The 24,483-nt window shown below is 45.8% G+C and overlaps 1 protein-coding gene across 1 annotated transcript in view; it reads right to left on the bottom strand.

The window, feature by feature from the left end:
* The window catches only part of LOC129326102 (sulfotransferase 6B1-like), a 36,550-nt gene extending 12,455 nt beyond the window's left edge, over positions 1-24,095 (bottom strand). Inside the window, exons 1-5 of the mRNA XM_054974234.1 lie at positions 23,800-24,095; positions 6,483-6,619; positions 3,155-3,244; positions 1,040-1,166; positions 52-146 (exon numbers count right to left, since the gene is read on the bottom strand). Coding sequence (XP_054830209.1) covers positions 52-146; positions 1,040-1,166; positions 3,155-3,244; positions 6,483-6,619; positions 23,800-24,001 — 651 coding nt within the window. The 5' untranslated portion in view covers positions 24,002-24,095. The remainder of the gene's footprint in view (positions 1-51; positions 147-1,039; positions 1,167-3,154; positions 3,245-6,482; positions 6,620-23,799) is intronic.
* Between the last annotated feature and the right edge of the window lie 388 nt (positions 24,096-24,483).

Genomic DNA, 24,483 nt, shown 5'->3' with positions numbered 1-24,483 from the left:
GAAACACTCTGGTGGATCCAACCTGGTATCTTTAAACAATATTAACCCTACCTTTTTCATTTCTTCATATGTTACTGCCATGACGTTTTCTTTATCAATATAGTTGTTCCACACACAAAGATATTCAATATAGCTTCCCCAGGGCACTAGTGGAAATCAGAAATCATGAAGAAGTGATTAGAACAAGATTGGTGCAGGCTTTTAAAAGTTCAATTTATTCACTATAGTTCAAGACTTACCCATGTCTCAAACATAATGGCTAAGCACATTGTTAAATTTCAGGTCACCATTTTTGATGATGTTCTGGGGGTGAGGGATATTAAAAACGTTCTCCTAAATGCCATCTGTTCCTGGGTAGCTTCATATACCCTCAATGCAGAGCAAAGTGCGCTTCTATTTTGTTTTCCTTTAAAAACCCATTTGGCCCACATATCCAATTGTTTGGAAATACAGAGATCAGTATGTGACTAAGTACCCAGGTTCTCATTTAACTGCACCTCAAAAATAAAATTTAAGATGCCTGGTAAATCAGGATCTGAGATTATAAGGAATATGGCTTATTTAGGTGACTGCTCCCTCATGCACATATTTCACCTAGAATAACTATAAAAAATCAGTGCAGAATAAATATTAGCCTCACGAATGGTCAGCCCTTTAGATGCCCTGGCAGTGTCATACATTTTATGAGTAAGAAAAGAAAGAAATTTCAGTCCATCTAGCCCGAGAGAAATAACATTAACATCTCAAAAGTCCTTGCCCATTACTCTGCATTGTCCAGTACTTAAACAGAGCTCCTGTCTTACCTATTCACATCTTCCCAGAACTGCTGAATCAGAAAAATCATCTCCAGATTATTCTAGTCAATAGACTCCCCTCCCCACTTCCTAAGATGTTTATGAGAGACCCACACATTTTTTCATTGAAACACTACCCATTTTCTTTTCATTCAGATTTGTTGAACACAAGTGATAAATGCCTGGACTATGGATTTTAAATATATATCTATGTGTTAAACATGGACAGAAAAGGGAATTTCTACTTTGTCCTTTCATTAAAGCTTGGAAGTAGTCAGCGAAGTTGTCATAAGGAGGATATGGAGAAAAATTGTTTGAAAAATGGAAAAAAGATGCAGCTACATCTTTTGGATTCCGAAGCAGCAGCAGTATCTAAAAATAAATAAGCAAATGAAATTAGAATAATAGGATGGAATGGTGGTAGTCTAAAATGTATCAGATCCTATTAACTTTATCCCAAGCATCACATTTTGTTTCAATCCTTTGTCATCTTCTCTGAGAGTAAGATCAATTAGATGCAGTATGACTTACTTCTGAGTAATGCATAGAATGGCCCAGTTATAGCTGATTTGCAAATACCACCCTATCTCTGAATTTCCCAGATCCTGTCTCTATTCTTTGTAATAGCAGTTTCATTGTACCAATGGTTGCTGCTGCTGATACTGTTGCAGCAGTAATTTAGGAGTTAGACAGGAAAGCCAGCACCCAAGTCTAAAAGGTAAAGCATCCCCTTTCCTCGGTGCTGGGACTGACACTGAATCCTATGGGAATTCTATACTGCAGAATATAGGTCCAAACTCAAAGCTTTACATATCACATGGAAGCATTAGCAAAGGAAACGTGGGTGATGTCTGAATCTTCTGTTTTCTTTTCCTTCATGATAAAATGCATGATTTTGAAATGAATGTGGCTATCGTGCATTTTGTAGAAGAGGGATGAATGTGTGATGTGTAAGTTCCCACTTCTGTAGGCACTGTTTCCATTGCAAGAAGTTTCAATCTATTGTTGAAGGGTGCGGGTTCACTTGAAACCTTTGTTGCCCTCATGCTTCTCCCTATTTATGGTAAGGATGGCTGTGATATGGACAGGAACCTGAAGAGTCTTTTGGACAGATGACTTTAGGTATACATGGGATGTACAACCAAGCCCCATTGAAATCAAAATATACAAGTGCTGGACAAGGATCTGGGAGAACCAGGTATGAATCCTACTCTGCCATTGAACCTTGCTAGTTGACCTTGGGCAAATCTCAGCCTAACCTACCTCACAGGGTTGTTATGGTAATAAAATAGAGGAGAGAAGAATTATATAAGCCACCATGGGTCCTCACTGGGGAGAAAAGTGGGATATAAATAAAGTAAATATAGTGTGTAACCTGCATGGACTTGCCGGGGGGCAGGGGGGGGACCCTCACTTTCCACTGCATCCCCGTCTTCACACTATTTCTTCTTTTCCTCCTCCTGGCAACCTCCATATACTTACCTCTCCGTGCTTCCTTTTCTCCTTCTCACTCAATAATTAACTTTTTATCTCCCCCACTCCATCTTCAAATATATTTATTATTTATTAACTTTATTCATACCCAACCTTTTTCTATCCTGGGAACCCATAGCAGTTAACAGCATTCTTCACTTCTCCATTTTATCCTCACAACAACCCTGTGATGTAGGGTAGGCTGAGAATGTGTAAGTGACCCAAGAGTCACCCAGTGAGTTTTCTTGGCAGAATGAGGATTTGTACCTGGGTATCCCAGATCTTATTCTGAAACTTTATCAGGCTTTCATGGGGTGGCTGCTATTGAACAGTAGCAAGCAGCCAGGTGTGGGTGTCATGCAAGTTGGTCAATGGTTGCTGGTGGGCCTGGACAAAATGAGTCCTCCATAATGGTGAAAACAGCCCTGAAAATCTGTTTTAGTTGTCTAACCATGGCTACTAAGGGCATTCATTTCTTAAAGCACAGGCACAGCTTCTATTTTAACCCACCTCAATATATTTGTTTTTAGATTTCAGATTTTTCTACAAACATGCTCTCCCCCTCTCTCAGGTTTACAGGAAGATCTGTTTTGTCTGTCCATGACTCCAGTCTCTAGATTTCAGTATCCACAGTTAAGGCCATGTTGAGAATTAGATATATTGCTATATCCAGCCTCAAATGGTGACTGGACAATAAATGGGTATAAATAATTGAAGCAGCCACTCAGTTATCATTGTACATTGCTGTGTAATGATGCTTGCTGCAAACCTGGCTCTGTGTCTTTTCTTTGTTTATTATTACTTATCGTCCTGGGGCCATGTGACTGGACCCTGAAGGCATTATCAACAATTTCAATAACTACAAAATGTAATAAAGGGTTACTCACTTTGGCTTTATTTTTCATGACAGATGCTGGAAGCTTGTCAGCACGTAGGTGAGTAAACATAACTCTCCTTGGGGGATAGGTGTTCATCCTCTTTTAGAGCCAAAATAAATAGGCACAATATGAAAAGCAAACAATCCATTAGACAAAGTACAATCTTTTCTTTCCTCTTTGCTCAAAATGTCCCTTTGGCTATCTGACACTGACCACACTGACCAAGCAATATGGACCTCTCATCCTACCTTTTGAAAATTCTTTTGAAGTTCTTCCACATGTCAATTAATACATTTGTTTTTTGGTGGCAAACTTAAATACTTTGGGGTAAATTTTTGCTTACTATTGCAATATTTCTAGTTTAAAGAAGGCTCAGTAAAAGCTTCAAAATGTTTTTAAAATGTTCCACTTAAGGGAGGAGTGGAAATCACCCAATTGCCATTAGTACTAAAAACTTCTACCACTCTCAAAAAGAGTTTGTGAATATTACAAATGGCTTTGTATGTGTCCAATCCAGAGTCCCACATGCACTCTGGCAGCCACATGCAGCCCTTACAGGAGTTGCTCTCCTCTTTATTTCAATGGATAGAGGAAGCTTTATGGACATACAACTTCCTCATTCAATGAAGATAATAGGAAAGCCGCTGCCTCTGCAAGTGTTTTATGTAAGAAGTGGTGTCTGTGCTGCTTCATCTTTTCACTAGCACAGAATATTTTTGAACAAAGTGCTTTGAAATCTTTAATTTGTTTTAAACCACCTTTTGAGATAAATGGCTATTATTCTCATTTTACAAATGATACACTAAAGCTGGAGATAAGGCACAAGATCAAGGTGACCTAGTCAGTTTATCTGGTATACTCTGGTCTTCCCATTCCATGTCCAATATGCTGTTTTTTGGCCCTTGTCATTCTGGTCCCCAGCAGCTGTTTAGATCAGAATTAAAATGTAGATCATCTATAGAAACAATCACCTGAGGTAAGGTTTAAACAAGTGGATCAATGGCTGTTTTGGAGTTCAATACATTTCTTCCATTATTTAGGGACAGAGAATAATGCTTAAATAATACTAAGTAGTGTTTTTAAGGAACATTTTGGGTAATGTCAAAAAGTACCCTACTATTTTCATCATTACTTTCAGAAGTGCCTGCAAGAATGTTCATATCTTGATTTGATTTGCCTTTTTTTTGCCCATACTTTCACTGGGCTTCATTTCCTCTCATTGATATGTAGCCAAATCTGACTGGCTACAAAGTGTCATGATGTCACCATTTTCATTGTATGATCTTCAATTTGCTGGGACCAGCTATATAACTAATAAAGGAAAAAGAAAACAGAAAGAGGAAAATGGCATTGAAGCAGCAGTAGAAATAATGGTGCCGTATAGGATCAGTATTGGGAAAAGGTGAATATTTTCAGTATTAAAGGGCTGTTTGGAAAATACATTCACAGCTTTCATCCAAAATCATTATTTTGAACCCCAAATTCAAAACTGGGGAACATTAGGAACAGTTCTAGGAAGTGTAGGTATGAGCAGTATAACATTCACTACATCAAGAAGAAACAAAAACTAAGCAAAACTAGAAGGCTTCCACATTGGTGTTCAACAACGAATGGGCAAAAAATGGAGATTTCATACCCTTTCTGGCAATAAAAATTCCTACCCTTCTTGGGAAGTCCACTTCAGACCCACAACTCATCTGAACAGGGCATTCTGCAGGTGCCACACTGCAAATGTGCAAAATTAACAACTGCCTATACATGTACATTCTCTGTTGTAGCAGAAGCCTTATGCCTTAATCTGCCTTGAGTTTCAATGAAAAAGGAAGGCTGACGGAATGGGCTTTTAAATGAAAGGGTTACTAAGTGCAACACCCAGAGAGCAGAAGAGAAAGGGTTAAAATACTGCCTGAAGGGAGAATGATGGACAGGCTGCTTCCCGCCCCTTTTGTGATTGGCTAGTGAGAAGGTAACAATTGGTGCTGACAGAATTGTTAGAAGAATTGAAGTTTGGAGTCTCACAAGGAGGGTCAGTCTATTAACTCTCTTTGTGAAGAAAAAGGAAAAGTTTGTCCTAACTGGGACAACTTTAGGTTTCTGGAAGACTGTAGTTAAAGTGCTTAAGTGTGAAAACCAGCACTGATGTACACAGACAAGTAAGAACTGGGGATGTGTTGTTGACAGAGGAAGTGGGTAGTGAAAGGAGACTCCCCTTTAGTCAAGTGATCAGGTTTATGTATTTTGGAGAAGAATAATTCCTACCCAGCATCTATAAAAGGGGGTTTTGGCTCTGAGGAGGACCATAGGTATGGTGTAAAGGGAAAAGAGTGCTGTATTGAAGTTAGATCATCTAAGTTGTAAAGTCAAATCTATGAAGGAACCTCTTGTTAATGTAACCTAAGTCTGAAACTACCAATCTCTTACTTTAAAGATCTTTAACTACTGTAACTAAGCTTTAAGGAGGTTATTGTGCCTAATACTTGTGAAGTATTCTGTTCTACAATCAACAGTTACCTCAGCTTTTCTTTCCCTGCCTATCTATTTATCAACCCTGCCTGTTTAATAAACTGCTGTTTCTTTTTGAACTTTACTCAACCTCTAGTGCCATTTCATTTAAAGAAGACGAGGGCTATATGTTTTAAAGTGTGTGGCAAAGGGAACTTAAAATTATACCCAGACACATGCTACTAGAGTCTCTCCAGCCACAGCAAGCAATCTTGACTGTTTTGGAGGGAAAATCTGCCTTACAGTAGGGCTTATGTCATAGCAGGCAACAAATATATAAACAAATAGTACTGTAACTTGGGCTCCAGCATACTTGCGTCTTTCTCTCCATGCTTTCCAAGTCTCTCTCTAGTTTCTGGTATGAAATTAACTATAGTTTGTTGTAACATTTGTACTAATCAAACTACATTTTCTGCAAGCCATAGATTGCTTGCAATCTAGAACTGCAAACCATTGTTTAAAATGGGTTTCTATAATTGATTTGGAGCTAAACTAAGGTTTGTAGCAAGCATAGTTTTCCTAGTTCAGATATCATGGCAAACCACAACCTAGAAAACAAGGGAAAGAATTAGAGTGCACAAAGAGAGAGGAGCTGAAACATGAAGCATGGGTTCTTTCCCCCAATAAGCCCAAGGTTATAACAGCCATAAAAACTCAACCATTGAGAATCATTCTATTCATTGGAGCTCACCCAATGAAGGAGAGTAATAATATGGAAACACTTCTAAGGTAGTGAGAGGAAGAGAATAAATGAAAGGCAGATACTAGTGCAGGATTTCTATAACCATTTTAGTTGACAGTTTTTAAAATCTTTGCAAAAACATTCAGTGCTAACCTTGTATTTTTCAGTATCTCCAATTTCAAGATAGGGAAATTCTGCCAGCAGAAGTTCTTCATTCAGCTTGTGTGGTTCATGTTTCTTTGCAGATGTTATTACTAAATCTGTAACTATTTGGCCGACCCAGTTAGTACCTGTGGTGGGGGGAGGGAATTGAATATTGTTGAGCTGATAACCTAGTCAAGATACTCTGAGAACCTGCTTATTAATGACCAGAGGATCAGTACATTTCAAGAAATTCTGGGTTTGAGCTGCTCATGTTTCTTACCAGAATCTTTAGCTACAAAACAAAGAAAGTAGAAAACATTTTAACTCTGCAATATATCTATAATTGTCACTGAAAGAAAATTAGCAATAAGATAGAATCGTATAGGGTAAAAGCTCAGGTGGTAGGGAGGAGAGTAATAGCTTATTCTTCATTTAAACTTTAGAAGAATGATTATAAGAGCCAGGATTTAAAGGATAAAATGAGAAAGACAATGGACTGTACTATGATACTGTGACATTATGATGAAATTAATATATTATGTTTCCATTAGAGCAGAGTTAAAACTAGCAAGTCCCTACATAAGATGGCATGTCCCTTTTTAAATTCTGCATGTTTTTCATTTCGCACACTTTATCAAAATGATTTTTCTTGAGCATTTATAATAACTAGGGTTGCCAGTCTCCAGGTGCTGGCTGGTGATCTCCTGGAATTACAATTGATCTCCAGGCCACAGAGATCAGTTCACTTGGAGAAAATGGCTGCTTTGGAGGGTGGATTCTATGGAATTATATCATGCTGATGTCCTTTCCCTCCCCAAACCCTGTCTTCTCCAGGTTTCAACCCCCCCCCCCCAAATTTCCAGGAATTTCCCAACTTGGAGCTGGCAACCCTATTTGTAACAAGTAATGCCAAAAGCTGGACAATGTATAGGCTTGTGTGTTCTCACATGTGTTACAAATCTGCAATTTAGCTGGGGGCAGGCATTTGTGTTGTGAGGCCTGCTGGAGGCTTGCATGCTTTTGATCCACAGACTGCAATGTTGTTTCTGCAGACATAACTCTGGCCTAGGCACTTGTAAAAGCCTTTGTTCTGCATGTATCAGTTGCCTACTGGAGGGTGAGATCAGGCTTTTCAAGGAGTTTCTCCAGGAGTTTGCTGTCAGTTATACTAAATTCAGTCTTGTCCCTTAACATGAGATCCTGAGAAGTGCCAAACTCACAGTGCTGTGCTTTTTGTCTAAGCTCAGTGACAAAATCATCTATTCCCACAGCCTCATTATATTGCAATTGCTAAAACTGGTATCTCTCAAACACAGGGTTCTTTCTGGGTTCACAGTAGGTTTGGAAAGCCGTTAAAACCTCTGCCAGGATCTTCTTGTCAGGATCTGCAAACAAACCTTACAAATTATGGTAAACTTCAAGGGCTTTTTCTTTTATGTTGTGAAGCAAGCCTGCAGTTTTGTAATCTTCACACTATTAGCCTTGGTGACTGTTGGAAGAAGGGAGTGACAATGTCTCTTGTTCAGGCCTTTAGGACTTCCAGCAGAGAAGAAGGAAGGCAACAACCATAGAGTCAGTTAGGTAGATGTGCTGCTATCAATCTCCTTTCTACCAGGAGAACTTCCTTCCCTTCTCTCCCCCTCCTTTCTCTCTTCTTCCCTGCATGCACCAGGAGTCTCTGCATGCATCTCTCTTCCTGAGAGAGATGGCCTACTTTTTATCTAAAGCCATCCTTAGCTAGTTAGATCAGTTATTTGTTCTCTCCACTAATCTTAAGTATATATATGTGTCTTTAGATAAATAGTTATTGATTCTCTAACTTGGATGAGAGCTTTCTGCATGCAGTTTGTTTAGTTAACATGCCTTAACTAAAACCCAATAACTTCAAGGTACAGTTTCAACTTCTGTTCCCGTCTCCTCCAGTTCTCCCCTAACTTTCTCACAAAGGATAAGTTTGACTCCAAGGAAATACAGGCCAACTTTTGACACCATGTAATGTCTCCCTCTTGCTGTGGGTTCTCGGGTTAGAGTAGGCACCTGTTCTCGGATCCATTCAGAAGAGACAAGCTGGCTCAAAACATCAAATGTTTATTTGCAAGTAGATAACTCCAGCAACCAACAACTTCAGCTGACGTACAAAACTGGAAAACTGAAACTAGAGCTCCACTCCGTAGCACTGAACTAAATCACACAGGTATTAGGGAAGGAGCAGACTGCTCCATTACATACATACATACATAATACAATAGTACCAACACCCTTGGGTGGACCCTGATTCTTTGAAGCATAATCAGTTATACAACTGAATGCATTGGAAACATGCAGTCAAAGAAATGCCTAGAACTTCACTGGATTTGAACTTATCACAGAGGGCCAAGCTACAAGTGACGAATGACACTTGAACGGCAAGTGGATTGAGTGGAGGGCAAGTGAACAGGGAGAAATACACTTGCTGTTCAAGTGTCATTCGTCACTTGTAGCTTGGTCCTGAGTTGTCACAAGTCTGTTACATATTTTTGTGTCTCCTTGAGGCTCCACATGGTTTCTTTGAATTGGAGTTACTGAGGGTATGGGGGAAATGAAGGTCATCTCACTCATGTACAATGGTGCTTAAGATCTTAGGAAATTATTGTTCAGAAGCAAGTTAATTAAATAACTTTTGCTTTTCAGTATTCATGGACTTTGGGCTAAACCGCACATGAAACCAGAGATCCACAGACAATGATTATAGCTTTAAGAAGCAGAGATGGGGGAAGGGGCTTAATGTAGGTGAGGAATGCTGCACTTGAGAAGGGGATGTTAACTATTTGCCCCTGCCCTGTTTCTCAGAAATCACCTCCCTAAGCTGCTTTGAGGTCCAAGAGAGAACTGGCATAATATGGGTACGTCCACACACACATACACCCCTATCCCAATGCTTAGAGCAGCCCAAGGCCACCATTTCCAATGAAAAGACTAGTGCAGGGGGGACCAAATTATACCCTCCCCTTCCTCAGTGCCACAGCCCAATCTGTATTGGCTCCCCCAGCTGCTTTTTGCATCTAAAATACAGATATGGGGATCTGATTGTTTGTTATTGAACTCTGAATAACTGGATGTATTCCGATAGGATGGTATTGCCTGCCTGTCATCAAACTTTGTTCTAGCAAGCAACAAACTTCCCCAACCAATAAAATTCAAAATGAGAACTAGAATCTGTAACTTTGGCTGCTAAGGAGCAGATTTGCTTACAACAGAAGAAAAGTTTGAAAAAATATTTGAAAAAAAACCTGGAATCCATTTTTAAATTGCTTTGATTAAGCATTTGCTAATGATATCCCTTATTGGCCAATGCGATTTTCTCTCGATCTTCCAGGTTCTTCTCTGGGGGGAAGGAGGGGGCAAGTGCACATCCACCTTTTTTTCTTTTGTGAATATGTGTCCTTTTTTGCTTTCTTTTCCATATATTAATATGCATCTGTGATACAAATTATGCCATTGTACAAAGAATAGATAACCACAGATAAACGGTTTAGATGATGGATAAAATGAAGTTTATTTTTCTTGGAAACAGGGCTATTATTTTTGTAATGGAGTGGGATGGGATAAAATATTATTCTTGCTTATTTTGTTGTATTTTTTATTTTAAAAGTATCAAAACATTTTAAAAAAGCTTTTAACAGAAGTAAACCTCCTTTGAAAGCTGTTGAAGCTGATTGTGGTGAATATATGACCTTTGCTGAAACTCTTGTCTTTGCAACTTTGGAACCTTAATTTGCCTGATACTTTTCAAAGTGCAAACTCTGGACTAACTTAAAATTTAGCCTGCTCATGTCATATTAACTGCAAACTTTGAGCTTGCAACACTATCACTTAAAATGTGACTTGTTAAAAACCCCTGTACCATGTTTGTCATAATGATATGCACATGTTGAACAAATTCTAAAGAAGTTTTTTTGTTGTTTGTTTTCTGACTGTTCTAGTACATAACATTCCAGCTTGGTCATGCCTACAGTCGATTCTCACATTTTTCCATAGACAGATGATAGAGTGCAATCAGAGGACTGCATGTTAGCTATGTTAAGATAGAATAATTAATAATTAAGAACAACATTGCAGCCTGATCTGTGGTTTAGTTGCTTATTAAGTGATAGACTTCTGAGAGTTTTCTTTTTCACAGCAGCTGTAGTAACTTCTTATGACTCAAAAGTTTTTTTAAAGAAAACTAATTCTATTGGAACGTTATTTACTTAGTGAATCCTGCACCCCTGGATAAATATTTTCATTAAAGTTACATTCTCCTTTGGAGCTCTACAAGTTATCAATATCCCTTTTTTTAAAAAGTAGAAAAACTTCTTGGTAAGTAGCCAGAGTATCCTTTCAGCAATTAATGGTTTTGATAATTACATGCACATATATCCTACTGGTTTTAATGGGATGTGCAGCTGCATAACTGGATTGCAGCCTCCCACCAGCGGCCTACATTCCCTGCTGCTGCTGGGTAGGGTAGCAGGGCAAAAGGTGTAACTGCAATGCTGCAACACAAACCCAGAAGTGACACCATTGCATCAGGTAACGCTCTAGGATTCCACCAAAATTCTATGGTAAAAGCAAAGAGTTTTGGCAGAATCATAGTGCCCCCCCAATATGATGAAATCACTTCTGAGTTCACACTAAAAGTAACATCACAGTGTCAAAGCAATTTCTAAATTCATGTGCCTGCCCTCCCCCTCAAAAGTTTCCTGTTGGTTGCTAGCACTGGGTCGGCAAGACTCATTGCAGTTCTGGCTGTTAATCAAGTACAATATGATGACACACTTACTTCCAGTCCTGATTCAAAGTGTTAGGTATTATCTTTAAAGCCCCTCATGATCTAGCACTCTTATATACATTGAACCTCATCTCCAGATATACTTGCAGTTATGTTCCTCAGACAGCGTTATTTGTTTAAATATTTATACCCCACCTTTCCTCTTAGATCAAGGCTCTCCTTGGGGTGCTCTGTTTTAGGATTGTCCTATGGCAGCAGCTAGGTCACGGACTCTTTCTGCAGTAGGCCCAATCCTCCAGAATGGCCTACCAGGATGGGTGCAGAGGACGCCTTCACCAGCTGCATTTAAGGATTGTAAGACACTTCTATTGCAGAGGGCATTTGGTGGAGATTTGACTGTGTTTTAATCTGTGTGTTGTTTTATCTTGTTCATGAACAGTTGTATAGTTTTTGTGTCCTCGTAACTTGTTGTTCCATTGTTTGCTGCCTTCAGTCTAAGAAGATAAAGTAGGATATAAATATTTTAAATAAATAAAACAGGGCCCAAAAATGGTGGGTAATGCCTGTGTGTGGACATACATCAAGGCTGTCCAAATCATGAGCAAGCCTAAATATATCCAGAACCTTCATTATGTACAAAGCCTTAAACCTGTTACTATAACAATAACAATAATAACAGTGTGCTTATATACTGCCCCTCAGGACATATTAGTGCCCACTTAGAGCAGTGAACAAAGTCAATGTTATTATCAGCCTCACAATACAGCTGGGGAGCTGGAACTGAGAGAAGTGGCTTACCCAAGGCCACCTGCTGAGCTCATGGCAATAGTGGGATTCAAATCAGCCAAACCATTTAACCACTATGCTACAGTGGCTCTCTGTATGACCAACATAAATAATGCAGTGTGGAAGCAAGATAGTCTTAGTGCTAAACCATTAAGTAGTCACACCAGTGCATTTGTAACAAGCTTCTTATTCCAATATAGTAGCAAGGGAAGCTGATAAAAGAAGAAAATGGGGCATTGGTCACTGTGTCAAAAGTCAGCCTGAGCAAATTGACCTGCTAAAGCAACTCTTACATCATCACATACAGGAGCCTGAGAGAGGTGATAACACTACTGGACTATCTACATCTCTTACCCAGCATGGCACCTATCTTTTCTGAAATTATTATGTGATTAGGATTGCCAGTCTCTAGAGTCTCCTGGAATTACAATGTCATGGACCAACCTGCCCCAGCAGAGCAGAGAGACTCAGAGGACTCTTCTGAGGGAGAGGCAGAGGCACTGCAGGAGGAGGCAGTCTCTGAAGGCTCAGATATTGATCCACAGCCCAGGTCCCAGCACATCGGTCCCTCAGCTTCCCAGCCCTGGGCCACCAGCAGAGAGCCAGGCACCAGCCAGCTCTCCCCCTCAGCTTCCCAGCCCTGGGCTGGCCACAGAAAGCCAGGTGCAGGCCAGCTCTCCCCTGTCATCACCAGAGCATCAGAGGAGGGCAAAGAGAGCCCTCCAAGCCAGGTGCAGGCCAGCTCTCCCCCTTCATCACCAGAGCATCAGAGGAGGGCAAAGAGAGCCCTCTAAGCCAGAAGGCACAGTGCCAGGCTTAGCAGAACAGCACCGGCCCAGCATCATTAGTGATGCTGAGTGCTTGCAGGAGCAGGACTGAGACAGCTGGCAGGTACATGCTATAGCACAAGTGGCTGAGCAGTGTAAAGCTTAAAAGCAGCAGAGAAGGGAGTGGCTGTGTGGAAGCAACGTGTCTGCCTACTACTGACCTTGTTGCTGTGTTTAGAACTGATTCTGTTTGCCTCTGAGCTTGGCCTGTTATTGTGAACTTGTTTCTGGAATACCCCTTTGGACTTGAAGATGTAAGTGTTGCCTAATTGGTGCCTGAACCTTGGAACTGTGATCTGCCCTGCTCAGACAACTTGTGAGTTTTCCCTTGACTGCTGCCTGTGTGAGTCTGCAATCGGGACATACAACTGATTGCCAGACTCCAGCAATAAGTTCTCCAGGAAGAAATGACAGCTTCATAGGGTAGACTCTATGCCATCATAGTCCCACTGAGCTCCCACCCTTTCATCTACCACCAAAAAATTTCCAGGAATTTCACAAGCCAGAGTTGTCAACTCTAGTTCAGAATTAAATATCCAGTTTGACCTGCCTCATTATCTTAATATGCTGGCAGTTCCAAAACTGAGGCGGTCGTACATGAATGCATGTCACAACACATTGCCAACAGCCCAGATGGGCTGTTTCCTCAAGACACTTTCGGATCAGCATTTCTGTGCCTGCCCTTTGACTGTAGTTGACTCATTGTCTCATACTTTTTTCTGCTGTCCAAAGCATGCAATAGCCAGAGAAAGATTTCTTTAAAAATGGCTACTGAAGTACTCAGTCATTTCTGTCTCTTTAATATTAAGACTACCTCTGAGTAGACATGGGCACGAATGGGGGGGGGGGGACAGGCTGTTCATTGTTCATTGCCGATGACGAACACGAACAGCCAACTGTAACCGAACATGTCCCGTTAACGAACATGTTCCGTGTTCGTCGGCGCCAGAACAGCCCCCTTAGCACTTAGAGAGCCCATATTCACAGGAAATGTGCAGCAAGCTCTCTTCCAGCCATCACCCAAGTTTGGTCAAGATTGCAGTATGGATCTCGGAGTTTTACATTCCCAAATTCGACACCCCCAGAAAACTCCCACTTAATACAAATGGAGCCACCCTCCCCACTTCACATTGGCCCTGTGCAGTGGACCTCCCCTGTAGTGGGCGGGGGGTCTGGACACTGGCCAGTGGCAACCCCCATGTGCCCGCCCACCAGGCATCCCCAAGGCAACTTTCCACCAAGACAGTATTGTGGGTCATGCCTGCAGCCACTTCATAACCAAATGACCCAGCAACAGTCTGCAAAGAAAACCCTCCAGCAAGACATCATGGCGTGTGCAGAGGCTTTGCACACACAAACACACACCCTAGTGGGTCAGAGTCGAGACACCAACACACATCAACCAGATGGGGACATTATGGCATTGGAGCCAATGCTCTTGTCCACACCGCGCATGGTACAGAGGCTGTCACCGAACAAACGCACCAACTGGACATGGAGCACTGGATGTTTAGGTGCATGGGATAGATAGGTTTCTCAATAGATAGGTGCATAGCTGTATGGGGTAGGTGTATAGGATAGAGGGATGCATGGATACATGGAATACCTGAATTGGATTGACAGGAGAGACAGATGCCATGTTCAGGGATATTGGGGAGACAGGTGGATCGCATTACTATCTGCGTTATCCCATCATTGGAAAGTTGGAAGGAAAGAACCAAGGGTGGGAGGTGGGAGGTGGGGCCCGCCCCTAACGTGTAGAAGCAGAGGTTCACGTACTGGCCATTGAGGTGGTAGAGGATGCCCTCCCCCCTCATGGGGGAGGTATTGTTTCCCCTAGGAAAGGGGATTGTGGGCAGACAGGTAGGTGCCCACGTATGCAGCTGTAGCCTGCCCCCTGCATAAACCACCTTCCTGCCTTCGCAGAAAAGATGGGAGTCACGGGACCCATTCCCCCCTGCTCAGAAGACTGACAGCAACTGCTTTAGAGCTGCCCCTCGTGGCCAAAATCAGCAGCACCAGGCAGCACCCACCTTCAAGCCTTGACGGAAAGGGCTGGATGTACAGGACAGGAGAGGTTGGGAAGGGTCAGACTGGTTCCGGACAGGGAGAAGTTTAAATAGGGACCAGCAGCCCCAAGAACTGAGTAGTGATAGAGCAGTCCACACCACTCAGAGAGACCTTTCCTGCGCAGGCAGGACAGGCACTTCAAATGAGCAGCGTAGGCTCCCACCAGCATTACCCACCTTCCTGCCAATGTGGAAAGGATGGGATGGACAGGACAGGAGAGGTGGTTGGGGGGGGTCAGAGTGATTCCAGAGGGGGGGGTCGATAGAGGGAACGTGGAAGTTGACATGGAGAAAAGGACAAAGGTTTCCTGGCCACATTGCGCAGCATGACCGGGACAGACGACCCCAACATCCACCCTGAAGGATTGCGCAGACTTCTGCTGGAGAGGCTTGTCTGCCCCTCCTGTGTCTAACTGGAGGCTACCGACAACATCACTCACTTTTCTGCCTTCACAGAAAGGGAGTGAGTTCCGGGACCCATTCCCCCCATGCACAGGGGCAACAGCAGGTGCCCATGGATGGGGGCGCACCTTACCTTTCCGCAAAACCATATCTGCAAAAGCTTTTGAGGGGCAGTACCCACTCCTCCCTGCCTAGAGGGGACAGCCGCTGCCGTTGACAGGGGCCACTGCAATGTACAATTTTATGTGTAACAGCAGCAGAGCTGTCCCTCGTGGCCAAAAGCGGGTGCAGGAAACCTCAACCACCTTCCTTCCTTCGTGGAAAGGAAGGGATGGAGAGGACAGGAGAGGTTGTTGGGAAGGGTTGGAGTGGTTCCAGAGAGGGATAGGTCAAAAGAGGGACTGGGAACTGGGAAGATCCTGACAGTTATGAGCCCTCCTCCAAGCAACCCGCTGATGCGTTCATCGGCGGCAGCTCAAATCACCCACCTTCCTGCCTTTGCAGAAAGGATGGGATAGGGATGGGCAGGACAGGAGATGTCGTTGGGGAGGGTCAGACTGGTTCCAGAGAGGGTCGTTTTCATAGAGGGAGGGAGAGCTTGATGGGGAAGGGAGGATGAGAAGGACCCCAACATCCCGTGTCAGATCGCACAGACTGCTCCAGGATAGGCTTGTCTGCCCCTCCTGTGTTGCAGTGGAGGCTGTCACTGGCAGCACCCACCCTCCTGTCTTTATGGAAAGGGTGGGAGGGACTCATTCCCCCCCATGCCCAGAGGGGTCAGCAGGAGCCCATAGATAGGGCAATACGGGGCCCTGTCATCATCGTCAGCAGCAGAGCTGTCCCTCTTGGTCAAAAGCGGCGGCAGCTGACATCACCCACCGTTGTGCTTTTGCAGAGATGACGGGAGCGAGAGGAGATGTCATTTAGAGGAGTCGGAGTGGTTCAAGAGTGGGCAAGGTTTGAAGAGGGCTGGTGAGCTTTTCAGGGAGACAGGGACAGATGGTTACCACTTTCTGGCCTCCTTGCGGAGCAGGACTGGGAAACACCCAAAGATTTGGGACCCTTTGTCTTTGAAACCCACTGATCTTGTCAGCGGCAGAAGCAGCTATCACCCACCCTCTGGCCTTCATGGAAAGGACAGGATGGACAGGTCAGGAGAGGTTGTTGGGGAGGGTCAGAGTGGTTCCAGAGAGGGTCGGTTTCATAGAGGGATGGGGATCTTGACGGAGAGGAGGACAAAGAGGACCCAAACATCCAACATGGCAGATTGCACAGACTGCTCCGGCAGAGGCTTGTCTGCCCCTCCTGTGTTGCACTGGAGGCTGTCGCCAGCATCACTCACCTTCCTGCCTTTACGGAAAGAACAGGGTGGGCAGGAAAAGAGAGGTTGGGAGGGGTCAGAGGGTTCCAGAGAGGGAGAGGTCGAAAGAGGGAATGTCCAGGACCTTGCCGGGGAGAGGAGGACAATGAGTTACTTGTCACAGCCACATCACAAAGCAGGACCGGGAAGGTCCAAAGACTGCAGCCACAGCGTGGTATTCCCACGTGCCCAAAGGTAGAGACAGCTGACATCACCAACCTTCCTGTCTTCACGGACAGGATGGGTGTTGTGGCCGGGATGCACCCACCCTGCTCAGAGGGGAGGGGACAGCAGGTGCTCATGGATGGGGGGGGGGCTGTGCTCCACAACTACATATGCAACAGTTCCTGATCTGCCCCTCATGGCCAAGAGCAGCAGCAGCGGACAGCACGTACCCTCCTGTCTTCGCAGAAAGGGTACATAGGAGGGCCCCCTCCCACACCCAGAGGGGTCAGTGGGAGCCCATAGATAGGGCCCCCTGGGCTGTGTTGCCCTATCAGCAGTAGTGGCAACAGAGCTGTCCATCATGGCCAAAAGCAGTGGCAGCTGACATCACCCACTGTCTGACCTTTGTGGAAAAGATGGGGTGGGCAGGAGAGGAGAGCTCACTGGGAGGGGTCGGTGTGGTTGCAACTGCAGATGGCAAAGATGGAAGAAGGACCATCCAGGGAATTGTCAGCTAGAGGACAGGATGGACAGGACAGGTTGTGGGGAGGTGTCATTTAGTTGCCATCAAGAGAGGTAGAGGTGGAAAGAGGGACTGTTGGGGAACTTGTCTGGGAAAGGAGGACCACAGGTTGTCAGCCATGGAGGCAGCCCCAAAAACTGAGGAGTGCTGGAGCCCGCTGCACAGCACCTTGGCCAAGAGCCACAGTAGATTTGGGGAGGATCAGAGGGTAGATAAGTCCAGGTCCAAGGAGGGATGCCATAGAAGGTTGAGGTTGACCTTCACGAAGGTCAACATGTCCACCAGGTCCGGGTGCAGACATGTGTGGTGGGGACGGAGAATGTCTCTCAGGTGGGAGAAAACCCATTCACTCTGCATGCTGGTGGGAGGGCAGGACAGGATGTTGGTTGCCATGATGGACAGGTCCAGCCAGATGGAAGATTTTCTCACCCAATACTCTAAGGGATTAGAGTGGGGACGCTCGATGGGCTCCGCCAAGTACTCTAGCACCATAGCCCCCGCTGAGTCCTCCACTGTGCGTGATGCGCCCACTGTGCTGCAGCCAACCATGCAGCCCACTGACGAGGCCCAGAGATCAAATGGGGCCATTTGGGCGGGTCTCTCCTGGCATGGCTCTCTTCCCAACTCCCCCACCCCTCCTTCTGCTCCTGCTCCTGCTCCTCCTCTGCCACCCGCCCCTTACTCCTGCCAGATTCCCTCAGGCCGGCCTTCTCTTTCTGGTAATGGAGCACCGCTTTGTGGTGCTCCTTTTTCCAAAGCAGCATCTGACCCACCCACATGGCAATGCTGCCCTTGATCCGGGGGTCACAGAGGGAGGCCATTTGGTACAGCACCTTGTGGCGCAGAGAATACAAGCACTCAGCCACGCACTCCTGGATCCTCCTCACAAAGTCCCAGACCCTGGGGAGCAGCTCTTTCTCGTGCTTGAGTTCCCTGGCCAGGAACTGGTCGAGCCCATGGATCAGGGGGATGACTTGACCCAGGCTGGCCTCGTAGGAGCACAGGAACTCGGTGGCCTCCTTAAAGGGTTTCAGCATCTGTGACATCTGGGCAAGGAGGCTCAGCTCCTCTCTCCTCCTCAGAACATCCAGGGATGACAGGATGTCCTGCAACAGGCCCCACTGCTCCACCAGACGACATATCATGTTGTAGGTGGAGTTCCAGCAAGTGGGCAGTAGGGGTGTGCAAACCCAGACCGATTTGGTATTCCTGTTTCGGTTATTACCGAAACAAGAAAATGTTTCGGTAATCACAAATACCGAAACGGCAAGCCGTTTCGGTATTCGCAATTCGGTAATCGTTTCGGTATTCCAACTTGTTTCGGTGATAGATTTCAATGGGAAAACCCTCCCCAGGCTTCCTGGAAGCCTGGGGGAGGCATTTCCCCACAGAATCAAGCCAAACTTGGTGGAGACCTTTTCCTAACTATCCCCTAACTACCCCCCAAGTTTCAGAAAGATTGGACTTTGGGGGGCCATGTTATGGCCCCCCAAACAAAGTGCCCCATCCTCGCCTAGCACGGGAAGCTTTTTGCTTGCTGCTGCTGATCTCCCTGATTCCCTATTATTTGCTTGCTGCTGCTGATCTCCATTATTTCCTATGGGGAAAAAATGAAGAGGCTTGCGTGGCCGGGGGTGGCATTTTGCATGCATAATGCCCCCAGCCCTCAGGGGCCCTTCTCCTACCTTTCCTCCCACCCCCCACCAAGGCTCAGCCTGCTCCCACTTGGGGGGGGGCATTTTATGGCCTCCCCAAGTAGGTGCTCTCCCCCCCCCCTTTCTCCACTATTTCCAAGGTGGGAAATAACAGAGGCTTGTCTTGCTAGGGGTGGCATTTTGCATGCAAAATGCCCCCAACCCTCAGGGGCCCTTCTCCCACCTTTCCTCCCACCCCCCCACCAAGTCACCTGCTCCCACTTGGGGGGGGCATTTTATGGCCTCCCAAAGTAGGTCCTCTCAGCCCCCAAAATCCACCCCCTACAGCCCCACACATACCCAATTCCCCCCCAGCAGCCACACACACCCAAATCCCCACATTAGCCCCTCACAGACCCAAATTCACCCCCAGCAGCCCCACACCCATCGTAACCCCAGGAACAGGCTGGCCAGTAACATTTCAATTGTTTATGCCCCCCCAAACAAGGTGCCCCATCCTCCTACACTCTCCATGGTTCTCTATGGGGAAAAACATGTCATCTTTCTAGGTGGCTTGGGGTGGCATTTTGCAAGCAAAATGCACCCAACTTTCAGGAGACCTGCCCCCACCTGTCCTCCCACCCTCTACCAAGTTTCAGGCAGATTTCACTTTGGAGGGCCTTTTTATAGCCTCCCAAAGAAGGTGCCCCTATCCACCTCCACTCCACTATTCCCTATGGGGGAAATAAGAGAGACTTGTGTGGCTAGGAGTGGCATTTTGCATGCAAAATGCACCCAACCTTCAGGGGCCCATCTCCCACCTGTCCTTCCACCTTCCAAGGCCCAAGCTGATCCCACTTTGGGGGGGCATAGCCACACAAGCCTCTCTTATTTCCCCCATAGGGAATAGTGGAGTGGAGGTGGATAGGGGCACCTTCTTTGGGAGGCTATAAAAAGGCCCCCCAAAGTGAAATCTGCCTGAAACTTGGTGGAGGGTGGGAGGACATGTGAGAGCAGGTCCCCTGAAAGTTGGATGCATTTTGCAAGCCACCTAGAAAGATGACTTGTTTTTCCCCACAGAGAACCATGGAGAGTGTAGGAGGATGGGGCACCTTGTTTGGGGAGGCATAACATGGCCCCCAAAGTCCAATCTTTCTGACACTTGGGGGGTAGTTAGGGGAGAGTTAGGAGAAGGTCTCCACCAAGTTTGGTGTGATTTGGACAGAAAATTCCCCCCCCCAGACTCCCGGAAATCCGGGAGAAGGTTATCTCATTGAAAACAATGGCCGAATCAAGCCGAAACGCGAATACCAAAATGGCTTGCTGATTCGGTATTCCCTGAATACCAAAACGGTTTCCTGATTCAGTTAAAACCGAATGAGGTTTACCGAAACAGGCAGGCCTTGCACACCCCTTGTGGGCAGATCCTGAAAGAGTTGGTGCTCGGGGTCCCCCCTCCCCCTGCCTCTGGAACAGCTCATAGGAAGAGTTGATGCTGCGGGAGAAGTGGGAAGTCATGTGGCGGCAGCTCTCCAGCAGGTTGCGCATCCACAAAGTTCCCACTGTCCCTTGACTTGCTCCCCAGCCCAAGCATGTCCCTCATCACAAGGTGCAGCTTGTGTGCCATGCACACCAGGCCCAGGAGGGATGCCTCTTTCAGGGCTGCCAACATGTTGCTTCCTGCGTCCATCACCATGAAGCCACAAACAAACCCTTCCGCCTTCGCCATCCAGTCCCTCAGAGCTGCCTTTACAGTGGTTGTGATGTTCTTCCCAGTATGGACCTCATTTATCCCCCGGGCCTGGAGAAGAACTGCTCTGTAGCCCAGTGTCAAGCATGGTGCCTTTTTCTGGTGAACAGTTCTTGGCCTGGGGCAGCGGAGGTCCTCTGGTTGCCACCAGTGGGCAGTGATGGCAAGGTACCTGTAATGGCAGCTGCTCCGGAGGTCTGCTGTGAAGTGTAAGGCAGCCGACAGCTCCCTGAGCACCATGTCTCACACAGACTGGTAGAGGGCAGGCAGGACTTGACACCCAATGGTGCACTGTGACAGCATGGAGAACCATGGGGCAACATGCTGAAGCAGCCTTTGGAAGCCCACACCATCCACGATGGATAGGGGGAATCCTTGCAGGGCAATTCTCTCCGCCACCACACGAACACCCACCTCCTGAGCCCTTGACCTCACCCTTTTCAACGGCACTATCCCTGACCCCGAAGGAACAACCTCCCCAAGGGCAACCTGCCTAACTGTTCCGCTCCCACCAGCAGCACCCTCGAGGCAAGGCTTCTTGCTTGGGATGGATTCCGGTGACCATCCCACTGATCCCTGCTCAGAGGAGCTGGTAGCCCTCTGTCTCCCCCCACCGGATGCTTTGTTGGCTGAGGACGGAGACCACAGGCTCGGGTGGTGTGTCTTCAGGTGCCTGGTCAGGTCTGTCGATGACAGGTGCTTTAGTTCATTGCCCCTGCGCACCAGCCCATCACAGACACGGCACCACACCATATGGGGGTCATTTGGAAGGGCCTGGAAGGGCCTCTGTGCAGACTATTTCAACCGTGGCCCGCTAACTCTTCCAGGGGAGGGAGGATGAAGGGTTGCTGGCTGCGCTGCGGAGCTGGCTATGGAAGATGAAGTGAGGGTAGACTGAAGGCAGGGACAGCACGAGGAGTTTGGGATGGGGACAGGATGGATGTTTCATCAAACCCAAACCATTCCTCCATGGATCCCTCAGCCGCCTCCTCCTCAAACATTTTAAAGAGTTCCTCTTCCACTGATGGCAAGAGCTCTTTGGCCTCCTCCACAACCTCCACAGGTGATTTTTGGGGAGCAGGAGTCTCTGCTGCCTCGGAACCCTACCCAGTACTGCTTCCTGCAGGGCAACTGGGACAATCTTTGCACTTCCCCCCATGACCACCCTTTGCCCCCACCCAAAACCTCATTGTGCCAGCAAACAAGAAGGAGGAAAGGAAAGGGGACAACACTGTGAGCCTTTAGCCGAGGTGTCCACTGAGCTTGGCACCAGGGCCTGGCAGCAGCCCTGGAACCAGAGGGAGGGGGGAGCCCTAGCCCAGCACTCCCAGAAGTCTGATCAGATCAGGCACTGATAATCAGGGTGAGCCCTCAGCTGAGGTGCCCACTGAGCTTGGCCCCAGAGCCTGGCAGCAGCCCTGGAACCAGTGGAGAGATAGGTCCCTGTCTAACCACACATTAAAAATCCCAGCTCCAATGCACTCTCCCTGTCTCTCTCCCAAAACGCTTTTAACAGCTCTCTCCCACTCCACTGCTTGCTGAAAGTGAAAGCCAGAACTGGGAGTGCAGTGCCCTTTTATAAGCAGAGGTTTCATTGAGAAACGCAGGAGGTCTGTGGTTGGCAGTCAGAACTGCCTAACAGGGTTTGCAGGGATGAGATTGGAGTTCCCATGGCCACAGAACACCCCCTCCTCCCTCCCTTCCTCCCGGTGTCTGCTCCCACATTACCGATTGTTACCAATTTGCAGCTCCACACTTGGAAGGAAGACCTGCCGATCAAGCTAAGTTGACCTTTGATTTGGGTGTCCAGGGCAACAGAGGGAGTGTAGACAGAGTTCAGGCAGTCCCTCCCTCCATTGCCGAGGCAATTGATTGAAGGCGCCTGAACATCTGGCTTCTCAAACAGCGGCCGAGCGCAACAAACAAGGCTTGTGACAACCCCCTGTTCGGCTGGAATGGCGCCTCTCAAACAGCCCGTTCGCGAGCAGCCAAGTGGCCTGTTTGCTGGTTTTTTCCGTTCGTAATGCTGTTCGTGCCCATATCTTCCTCTGAGTAGTCTTTGCAAAAGCTGCATTGTGGACATGGCAAACTTTTGTTTTATTGTAATTTTTAAATTTCATTTATAGTGTATGGCCTATGGGCTGTTAAACTTGAATAAACTGAAACAGAACCCTAGACCAGACAGAGCTTGTCAGGAAACAGATATGTTCCATCAATCTATGTAAAAAATATAGGGCTGAACTGAATAATCTCTCCTAAATTCTTGGTCTTGTTCATAGACTGCAAAGGCCATGTACCTCCCTTTTAGCAATGTTTTGGGAGCGGCTGCAAGCAGGACTGAAGTTTGCCCATAGTGAGGGAGAAGGAATGTGCTCAGTAGTTATCTTGGACTGACTTTTGCCCCAGTGACCAGTCCCCCCTCCCCATATACACATAGTTGTCATGCGGGGGTGGGGGTGAGATCCAGCAGAATGGAAGGAACTGAATACTATGGAAAGCTGTGCATGATCCAATGGAGAAATGAATTTTAGAAATTTTCTTCATTGAGAAATGAATTTTAGAAATTTTCCTCATTCAACTGGAATAAAGGAGAACTGCACAACAGCACAGAGAAAAATTCTGGAACAGAACAGAGGAAACCCTCTGATCCTTATACCTGTGGGCCTTCATGCAGTCTTCCCATTTAAAATTTAGCATTTTATACAGTGCTATCCTAAGCAAAGTTACACCCTTCAAGGCCCAAATACTTCAACAGTCTGTTGATGTTAAAAACAAATAATCAGTGACTGAGAAACTCTTGTAGTAGGGATATGAAAGAAAAAAGTGAGAAGCATACATTTTCTCACTTTGAATAAATTACAACACCAATTTCAGATATGTGCTATTGCCAGTTATGCAAACAGTTCTTCCTAGGGTCATCAGTTTCCTTTGTACTTGATCCTATCTAGAATTACTGTAGTCATTATTTTTTTAAAAAAACTAACTTACTTCCACTAGGCTATTAAATCAGTCCTAATGCAACATGCTAATTTTTTAAAATACCAAATAAATGATATTCACCAGATTTACAGTATCCAGCTAGCATGACATCATCACTCCTTGCTTCAAAGGATTCGAGAGCCTTGAAGACCTCCGGACTGCAAAGAGCAGTAGGGTATACAACCCCATCATAAGTAAACAGCATCTCTTCTCGAGTCATCTTTTCACCCTCTTCCATTGCTTTTTCCAGAATCTCAATAAACTTCTTTCTAACGTGTGCCATTTTGTCTTTTTCTTTCTCTGCTGCTTTCTCTTCTGTTGATTGAGTGATTCTGCAAAGAAAGCTAGAGAAGTAGCTTGGCTTAAGAATACTTTCTGTAACTTGATGAGTTCTTTTTAAATGGTAATACGAGCCTTCTTTCAAGCATGAACAAATAGTTTTGTCCAATCCCATAAAGCCTTTGCTCTGACTCAGTGTTTGACTCCGCCCTCCCACTCCATCATCCTCTTAGGACCCACACTTCTGGACCTCCTTCATTCCTTGAACATATTTCTGGCCTGTTTGAAAGAGCTGCTCCTTTCCCAATATGTTGGCAGGGGTTTGCTTTGTTCAAAGTATAATTTCATCCAGGCTGTTGTAATAGTTGCTCATTTTGCAATAGTATTACTTGGGTATCGATCCAAAGTACCATTTTCATCAGAATGACAAAGGATGTCACTGTCTGCATCAGGTAATGAATAAGAAAGGGGGAGCTGTTGCTGTGA

This window comes from Eublepharis macularius, chromosome 1 (assembly GCF_028583425.1).
Source record: "Eublepharis macularius isolate TG4126 chromosome 1, MPM_Emac_v1.0, whole genome shotgun sequence".
In the NCBI taxonomy this organism is placed as follows: domain Eukaryota; kingdom Metazoa; phylum Chordata; class Lepidosauria; order Squamata; family Eublepharidae; genus Eublepharis; species Eublepharis macularius.
Note: the sequence above shows the minus strand (reverse complement) of the source record. Positions and strands in the feature narration are given on the sequence as shown.